The sequence below is a fragment of the Bison bison genome, unplaced genomic scaffold, assembly GCF_000754665.1.
Source record: "Bison bison bison isolate TAMUID 2011002044 unplaced genomic scaffold, Bison_UMD1.0 scf7180017864518, whole genome shotgun sequence".
Taxonomy (NCBI): Eukaryota; Metazoa; Chordata; class Mammalia; order Artiodactyla; family Bovidae; genus Bison; species Bison bison.
The window spans coordinates 19,018,016-19,027,977 of NW_011495071.1; the positions used below are offsets into that span (position 1 = coordinate 19,018,016).

The 9,962-nt window shown below is 44.9% G+C and overlaps 1 protein-coding gene across 1 annotated transcript in view; it reads right to left on the reverse strand.

Moving 5' to 3' along the window:
- Nucleotides 1-303: 303 nt before the first annotated feature.
- Nucleotides 304-9,962, reverse strand: part of PARVA (parvin, alpha) — a 180,070-nt gene continuing 170,411 nt past the window's right edge. Inside the window, 1 exon segment of the mRNA XM_010830614.1 lies at nt 304-2,333. Coding sequence (XP_010828916.1) covers nt 2,257-2,333 — 77 coding nt within the window. The 3' untranslated portion in view covers nt 304-2,256.

Genomic DNA, 9,962 nt, shown 5'->3' on the forward strand with positions numbered 1-9,962 from the left:
CCCTTCAAAAACAGTCACGTTTTAGGCACAAGGTTCCATAATGTAAAGAAAAACCTCTAAATGAGATGGCAGGGTTATAAAAGCAGGCCCAAGCCCTGGAATTTCAGAGTAAGGTAAAGACCTTGGTCTCAAAACACCATTTTCTGACAGATTGGACCTGCTATTAAAAGAATTTCCAAGTGTTCTGATGTGTTTTCATATAGTACATATGTAAAATATAAAAAGGAGTGCTCTTCATAAGTCACTTGTCCACTGTCCATTTGCAGCTTGAATATAAGAAAAAAGCACAACATGGAGACAAAATTCATATAGCAAAGCACATTTAAATGAGTTCATTTCTCTTATTTCATCTGCTTTAGTATTGCTCAAGGAGACAAAGCAATTATTTATGCTGAATCGCTATCAGGAATTTAAAAAAGAGCAAACAGAGATAGTACTGTATTTAGTGTTTCTTAATGACAAATGAATTATTTCACTAATTATGTAAAAAAGGATTGTATTCTTTTACACAGATTGACACAAGAGAGTACATTTTCTTTGTATCTTAAATGCTGAATAATACTTTTAGAGTGAAATCTCTCCAGAAATAAGTAGTATATTGAAATTATATGGGTTTTGAGCGACTGCAGCGAGACTGTAGAGTAAGAATTGATGAAAAGCAGGAAGGAATGTTTGGACATGACGGAAGGCCTCCCTCTGGGTGGTGTAGATAGAGATCACGATGAATTCCTCAAATCAGAGAGGGGCTTTGTGCAACTGGGCCTCAAGTAGTACGAAAGTAGGCACAGACATCCAGAGGTGGGGATACAGGCCGGTGTCCACCTAGCATACTTCAGAAAATTCTATAATGAAGATATATCAGTACAAGTTATTACCTATCCCAAGGCTTTGGTCAATGTAGAGTACAAATGTGAAATACCACAAGCCACATCCCTCGGTCTGAGGATGTCCCCCTGTATGCTAAGTGTGCAAGTATCTGCCCCACGCTTCTTGTCCTCCTAATCACCCCGCTTCAGCCCCTTTCCTATCCCAGGCCCTTCAGGCTAAGACAACTTGAGCCCTGTATTCCAAACTTGGGTTCATGTAGAGGGGATCCATGTAACCACAAGCCCGCGGGTAACCCACGCAAGGAAACCTACTCAGATTGGGTCTAAATAACTTGCATTTTTGCTTGCCTGAATTAGCCAGTAATTGCATGTGGGTAGACTTCGCCAGAAATGGTCTAAATGATCAATTAGAGGGCAAAAAGGAGTTCCTTTCTTTAAAGCTCAAGAGTCCCTGTTGAAGAGCCCTGCTTCCCAAGCCCTGCTCGCATGGGCCTGTGCCCAGCTCTCTGCGGTGCCTGGGTATATTGTACATTTGCCTAACGATAATGAATCAAGGACTTATTTTGTAGGAAAATATAGGGCACTTCCATTACATGCAATCAGGCAAAAAGGCTGCAAAATGTGCCACTCCATTAATTTCAAACAGAATCCTTTCCAAATGTCACCCTGAAACTAGAATAAGGGGTTATTACAAATCTGAAGGAATTAAGAGTAATTTTCATTTGTACAAAGGAGTTGAGGGATATGGCTCCTGCCACACACACACCATTAATTGGGCTAAATTTGATTTGCCAATTTCAGTGTGAACCACTGAGTCCTGACCTAGCCTGCCTGGTGCTGAGATCAGGGGTCCTATCTTCTTGGAGGGCGCAGGTGCACATGCACGCGTATACAGACATGCAAACGCAAGTACAGGATGTACAGAGAATGTAACATAATGGGCTAGTTATTAACGAATATGTTCTTCAAAGAAGCAAAACAAATGGCAGCTTCTGCCAAGTCACGTAACCTCTCTGAGCCTCAGTTTCCTTATCTGTAAAAGGGGCTGATAACATCATCTTCAGTGGGAGTCATGAGTATTCACGAGTTGGAGTAGGTCAGAGCACTTAGCGTGGTGCCCAGCCCATAGGTTACACCCATTAAATGGTAACTCTTATCTTTGTTTTCATCTTGTGAGGGTGGGTAGGTGGGTGGATGGGCTGTGGTGCCTAAGCTGGTTCCAGATTACACAGAAGGAAATCTGGACCTGGTACCAGGATGGGTCAGCCTCAGAGCCTAGGAGGTCAGGTCAGCCCATTGAGGTCATTTCCTTCCTGATCTCAGTTCCCACTATCTCTGAGAAAAGAGCAGCTGGACTTGGAGGAGAGCACAGAGCAGGAGACAGGAGTAAGCAGGATAAGGCGCTTCCGGGGATGGTCCAGTCTGACCCTCACTCCACGTTCCGGTACTTGGTGAAGAGGTTGTACAACACTCGCAGGGTAGATTTCAGGTCACAGTTGACGATGTCTGCATAGGAAACAAAACAAAAAACACATTGCTTCAGTGGCGCCCAAATTGGCACTGGCTGTCCCCTTCCTCCTGCCACCCACCATGGGTGCCCAGCATGGTCCCAGGGGAGGGGTGTGCTCCTGAAGAGCCACCTCCCTGTCCTGCTAGGACAGAAGATCAGCCCCACAAGCCAACCAGGGGCAGGTGGGTGTTGAAGGATGGGAGGGCTATGCAGCAAGACTTCAGAGCAGGGGGCAGTGAGGGGCAGAGGTGCTGGGGTGTGGGTGTTGCACCTCTCACTGAAAGACAGCGGGCTCCAGGGCACGCAGCCTTTGCCCTGGAATCAGCATCTCAGGTGCGAGGAACCTGACCCGACTCTGTCCCTGGTCTCACCTGTGTCTGGGGGCCCCTCTGCCTTTACCCTGCACCACGGAGCCACCTGTGAGTGGTGGAAAGGAGGGGATAGCCTGGGGCTACAGTGGGGGATGAGGCGGTGGCTTAGGACTAAGCCACCTCTCCTTTAAGAAGGGAGGGCGGGCCCCTAGATGGCATAGGAACCCACCTGGCAGGGAACTCTGGGTAGACAGGTGTCATCTGAAAGATTAAGGACAGAGCAAGGTGGCCGGGTTTGAGACTGGGAGCTGGACTCTATTATCAGGAGAATTCCACTGCGGGTCCTGAGCTTTCATGCAACCATTTCCTCGCCCCTCACTTCCCCTGTCCCCTCTCTCTGTTCCTGTCTTCATTGGTCACTTTCTCTGGCTGCCTCACTAACCCTCTGCTGACACTGACTTCTCCACCTTCTTCCCACAAGGCTCTGCTCTGGCCCCTCTGCACTCAGGACTCTGCTGGAGAGCCTTCCCTGAAGAACCAGCATAGAGAAAACATAAAGAAAGGAGCTCTTTGCCTACTATAGGGTTACATGCTTGTGTGCTCTGTCGCTTCAGTTGTGTCCAAGTCTTTGTGACCCTATGGACTGTAGTCTGCCAGGCTCCTCTGTCCATGGAACTGTCCGGGCAAGAATACTGGAATAGGTATTGCTATGCCCTCCTCCAGGGGATCTTCCTGACCTGGGATCAAACCCATGTCTCTTGCATCTCCTGCATTGCAGGTGGATTCTTTCCCCACTGAGCCACCTGGGAAGCCCATATAGAGTTACAAACTGTGGTAATTATAAGGAAAAGTTAAAGAGAAAGGTGAAAGCCTAATGACTATACAAGGCGGGAGAGTTGAGGTTGAGGATTACATAAGTTGAAAAAGGGCAAGTGGAGGGAAATTTCAGGAGCCGGGGTGGCTGTTTCCCTTGAACTGGGTGCTAGTTACAGGTGGCTCGTGGAATATTTCACTAACCCACACTTTTATGTGCCACTCTTTATGTGATATTTTTCATAGTAAAAGTTATTAGAAAAAAAAAAAACACAAAAAAACACCCTAACTGTGCAGAACGTCAGATGAAGTAAATGATGTCAGAGAATAGAAAATAATAAATGCTCTAGGATTCAAAAGTGGGAGAGAGGAGGCTGAGCTGCTGTGAGAGAAGGGTTTGGGGACAAGGTCAGGGCTCCAGCAGTGGCCTGGTGAATAGGAATGGGGATCATTCAGGACCAGCAGAGTGGGAGGCGGGGGCTCCAGTGGCTCCAGGTCTTAGCCTGGGAACCCAGGCAACTGTGGCTACTGCCATAGTCAGGTGTGCCCAGGTCCCAGCACCACAAAAATTAAGACCAACTGGGCCAGAAGCCGAGGGCCCAGGGCTCGGGAATCTCCTTAGGGCTCCCTCAACTCCTGGAAAGCCTCCTGCCTGCTCCTGCCCAGGCCTCGTCTCAGTTGTACACCAATCCTGCTCCACCCTGCGGGGCTCAGACTCTGCTCCAAGCTCTCTTGCTGATAGACCAAGGGCTCAGGGACCAGCCGCCAGACCTGGAGCGCAGCCCCCTTTCTGCTTCCGCGTTGGTTCCTGCACAGATCTGAGCCTCTAACTGGGATCCTGACCCGTAGCTGAGACCTGCTACCTCGCCCTGGTCAGGCTGAATCACTTTCTGCCGAATACAGTCCCATGTCCTCTGGGCTAATTCCTGTCCTCCCCTTACTGCTTGATGTTGAGTGTTCCTTAAATTCCACTCAAGTCAAAGATTAGGGAGTTAGCCTAAGGAGGAACTGCTAGAGAGGCAGACAGGGGCAAAGGTGAGCTCAACAAGGGAGTATGTGAAGGGGCAGGTAGGGTAACACTGCGGCCACTGCCGCTGGTTCCTAACTGGGCTCCTCAAAGCCTCTTGCCCTCTCCTGTCCATTGTACTCACTGCAGTTAGACTACTTGGTTTCTGGGTATGGTTGTGCAAGATGCACACTCCACGGTACATTATTCACATTTGCACAGTGTTACCATAGATAACAACATAACTCTGGTCCTAGGAGGCTACCCTGGTGGCTGAGATGGTAAGGAATGTGCCTATAATGCAAGAGGCCCGGGTTCGATCCCTGGGTCGGGAAGATCCCCTGGAATATGGAATGGCTTCCCACTCCAGTATTCTATGGACAGAGGAGCCTGGTGGGCTATAGCCCGTAGGGTCACAAAGAGTTGGACATGACTGAGTGACTAACAGGAGGTGTGCAGCTCACAGCTTGTATGGTCATACAGCCATGTCACTTAAAGCCCAAAATCCTCATCCACGGTTTCACAGGGCAAAAGCTGACTCCAGCCCACCTCTCCAATCTCATGTCATGCCATGTTCTGCTCATTCACTCTGCACTGACCAAACTGGCTTTCTTTTACAACCTCCCAATAGGCTGTCCTCCATTATCTCCGCCTCTGCACACACTGTTAAACACCTAGATTGTTCTTCCCAAGTAGCTGACTCCCGATCCTCTTGTAGACCTCAGCTCAAAGCACTGCCTACTTCATGAAGTCTTTCTGACACCTGGTCTTGGTGAGGGCACCCTGTCTTAGGTTCTCAAAACTCTCACACTCTTCCTTCACAGCATTCTCTCCAGTTCTAAATCAATGATTTGTGTGCTTATTTGATGAAATCTGTCCCTGCCTGGACTCTGAGCAATGTGACTGCAGAGAATTGATCGTGTTTTGCTCCAGTACCTGGTCTGGTACCTGGCATGCACAGACCTCAGACATATTAGTAGGAGATGAATGAATGAACTGATGCTGAAGCTGAAACTCCAGTTCTTTGGCCGCCTCATGCAAAGAGCTGACTCATTGAAAAGACCCTGATGCTGGGAAAGATTGAGGGCAGGGGGAGAAGGGGACGACAGAGGATGAGATGGTTGGATGGCATCACCGACTCGATGGACACGAGTTTAAGTGAACTCCGGGAGTTGGAGATGGACAGGGAGGCCTGGCGTTGCTGCGGTTCATGGGGTCGCAAAGAGTCAGACATGACTGAGCAACTGAACTGAAATGAATGAATAATTGCCCAGTGTCCTGGAAGCCAAGAAAGAAAATTCTAGAAAGAGGGGATGACTAGTAGAGCCATATGCTTCCAAGAAGGTAAGAGCTGGAAAGAGTCTCAGGGGACATGGTCCTACTGGTGGCTTGGGAGAGAGCATGGCCACGTGTAGGTGGAGGCAAAGTGTTCACAGCAGAATGAGCAGTGGGCGTGGGCGCAAAGGAGGGACTTGGGAGCCTGATGAAGGACAGACACGGATGGAGACAAGAGGATTTGTTTTTCTCTTTAAAAGACAGGTGAGTTCTAAGGTTGCTTGAGAAAGAAAATGGCCAATATGGGAAAAGGCTTCAAAATGTCCATTTAACCTAATTAATTTTATTTCTTCTTTTATTGAAATAAGTTGGTTTACAATATTACATTCGTTTCAGGTGTACAACACAGTGATTCAACATTTTCATAGATATACTCCATTTAAAGTCACTAAAAACAATGGCTATATCTTCCTGTGCTGTACAGTATACCCTTGTTGCTTATTTATTTTATACATAGTCGTTTGTATCCGTGAATCCCCTACCGCTATCTTGTTCCTCCCTCCTTCCCTTCCCCTCCTGGTAACCACTAGTTTGTTCTCATATCTGCGAGTCTGTTTTGTTGTATTCATTCATTTGTTTTTTAGATTCTACATATAAGGGAGATCATACAGTATTTGTCTGTCTGTATCTAGCTTATTTCACTAAGCATAATATTCTGTAGATCCATCCATGTTGCCGAATGTCACAGTTTCTTAATCCACTGATTTGCTGAGGAGCACCTGAGTTGCTTCTACATCTTGGCTGTTGTAAATAGAGCTGCTATGAACATCAGGTACATGTATCTTTTTGAATTAGAGATTTCATCTTTTCTAGTTACATACCCAGCAGTGGGATTGCTAGATCATATTGTAGTTCAACTTTTAGTTTTTAAGGAAGCTCCATACTATTTTTCATCAGTTCAGTCGCTCAGTCATATCCGACTCCGCGACCCCATAGACTGTAGCACGCCAGGCTTCCCTGTCCATCACCAACCCTGGAAGCTTGCTCAAACTCACGTCCGTTGAGTCGGTGATGTCATCCAACCATCTCATCCTCTGTCGTCCCCTTTTCCTCCTGCCTTCAATCTTTCCCAACATCAAGGTCTTTTCCAAGGAGTCAGTTCTTCGCATCAAGTGGTCAAAGTACTGGAGTTTCAGCTTCAGCATCAGGCCTTCCAATAAATATTCAGGACTGATTTCATTTAGGATTGACTTGTTGGATCTCCTTGCAGTCCAAGGGACTCTCAAAGAGTCTTCTCCAACACCACAGTTCAAAAACATCAATTCTTCAGTGCTCAGCTTTCTTTATAGTCCAACTCACATTCATACATGACTACTGGAAAAACCATAGCTTTGACTAGACAGACCTTTGTTGGCAATGTCTCTGCTTTTCAATATGCTCTCTAGGTTGGTCATAGATTTTCTTCCAAGGAGCAAGCATCTTTTAATTTCATGGCTGCAGTCACCATCTGCAGTGATTTTGGAGCCCCCAAAATAAAGTGCTTACTTCAGCGGCACATATACTATTTTCCATAGTGGCTTCAGTAATTTATATTCCTACCAGCAGTGTAGGAGGGTTCCCTTTTCATCCTCTCCAGCATTTACTATTTGCAGATATTTTCCTGACAGCCATTCTGAGAGGTGTGAGGTGCTATCTCATTGTCATTCTGATTTGCATTTCTCAGATTAGTGATGCTGAGCAAAATTTTCTGTGCTTGTTTCCCATCTGTATATCTTCTTTTAAAAATGTCTGTTCAGGTCTTCTGCTCATCTTTTAATCAGGTAGTTTGACTTTTTTCTATTGAGTTGTATGAGCTACTTACATACTTTGGATGGTGGTTTAGTCACTCAGTTGTGTCTGACACTTTGTAACCCCATGGACTGTAGCCTGCCAGGCTCATCTGTCCATGGATTTTCCAGGCAAGAATACTGGAGTGGGTTGCCATTTCCTTCTTCAGGGGATCTTCACAACCCAGGGATTGAACCCAGGTCTCCTGCATGGCAGGCAGTCTCCTGCATTGCAGTCAGATTCTTTACTAGCTGATCTGCCAGGGGATCCTCTAGTAACCACTTCCTGATAATACAATTTGAAAATATTTTCTCCCATTCAGTAGGTTTTTCTTTGTTTTATTTTATCAATGTTTCTTTTGATATGCAAGCTTTTAAATTTAAGTTCCATTTATTTATTTTTGCTTTTGTTTCTTTCCTGTTAGGAGAGAGATCTATGAAAATCTGCTACAATTTGTCAAAGAATATCAAAGAATATTTGGCCTGTGTTCTGCTGTAGGAGTTTTATGGTTTCAGGTTGTAAATTTAGGTCTTTAATCCACTTTGAGTTTATTTTTGTATACAATATGAACACATGTTCTAATTTCTTTCTTTTACATGTAGCTGTCCAGTTTTCCCAGTACAAGTTATTGAAGAGACTGTCTTTCCTCCATTGTACATTCTTGCCTCCCTTGTTGTAGATAAACTGAGCACAAGTGTGTGGGTTTATTTCTGGGCTCTCTATTCTGTTCCATTGATGTATATGTCATTTTTATTACTGTGGCTTTGCAATGTAAAGTTATAGCAAATGATTCCCCCAGCTTTGTTCTTTATTCTCAAGATTACCTTGGCAATGTGGGGTGTTTTGTGGTTACATATAAATTTTAGGATTATTTTTTCTAGTTCTGTGAAAAATGTCATGAGTATTTTGGAAGAGATTATGTTAAATCTGTAATTGCTTTGAGTGGTATGGACATCTTAACTATTAACTCTTCCAATCCATGAACATGGAATATCTTTCCATTTCTTTGTATCATCTTCAATTTCCTTCATAAGTGTTTCATGGTTTTCAGATTATAGAACTTTCACTTCCTACAACTTTACTGAATTCATTTATTAGTTCTAGTAGTTTTTTGGTGGAGACTTTAGGGTTTTCAAAATATAGCATCGTGTCATCTACAAAGGTGACTTTGTAGATGTCACCCTGGTAGTTTTTCTTCCTGTCCAGTTGGATACTTTTTATTTCTCTCTTCTGACTGCTATGGCTAGGACTTCCAACACTGTGTTAAGTACAAGTGATGAAATGGGCATCCTTGTCCTAGTCCGGATTTTAGAGAAAAAGCTTTTTAGCTCTTCACTGTTAAGTATAGAGTTAACTGTGGGTTTATCATGTTGTTCAGTTGCTCAGTTGTGTGTGACTCTTTGCAACCCCATGAACTGCAGCATGCCAGGCTTTTTTATCCTTTCACTATATCCCAGAGTTTGCAGCTTGCAGAGTTTGACCCCATAGACTGCAGCACGCCAGGCTTCCCTGTCCATCACCAACCCCGGAAGCTTGCTCAAACTCATGTCCATTGAGTCGATGATGCCATCCAGCCACCTCATCCTCTGTCGTTCCCTTCTCCTCCTGCCTTCAATCCTTCTCAGCATCAGGTCTTTTCCAATGAATCCACTCTTTTCATCAGGTGGCCAAAGTACTGGATCTTCAGCTTCAGTATAAGTCCTTCCAATGAATATTCAGGGTTGATTTCCTTTAGCATTGACTGGTGTGATCTCCTTGTCCAGGGAACTCTCAACAGTCTTCTCTAGCACCACAGTTCGAAAACATCAATTCTTTGGCACTCAGCTTTTTGTATGGTCCAACTCTCACATGCATACAGAACTACTGGAAAAACTATACTTTTCACTAGATGAACCTTTGTTGGCAAAGTGATGTCTCTGCTTTTTATATGCTGTCTATGGTTGTCACAGTTTTTCTTCCAAGGAGCAAGCATCTATTAATTTCCTGGCTGCAGTCACTGTCTCTAGTGATTCTGGAGCCCAAGAAATTAAAGTCCATCACTGTTTCCATTGTTTCCCCATCTATTTTCCATGATGTGATGGGAATGGATGTCATGATCTTAGTTTTTTGAATGCTGAGTTTTAGGCCAGCTTTTTCACTCACCTCTTTCACCTCCATCAAGAGGCTCTTTAGTTCCTCCTCTTCACTTTTGGTCATGAGGGTGGTATAATTTGTATATATGAGGGTATTGATATTTCTCCTGGAAATCTTAATTCCAGCTTGTGATTCATCCAGCCCAGCATTTCTCATGATGTACTCTGCATGTAAGTTAAATAAGCAGGGTGACAATGTATAGCCTTGACATACTCCTTTCCCAATTTGGAAGCAGTCCATTGTTCCATGTCTGATTCTAA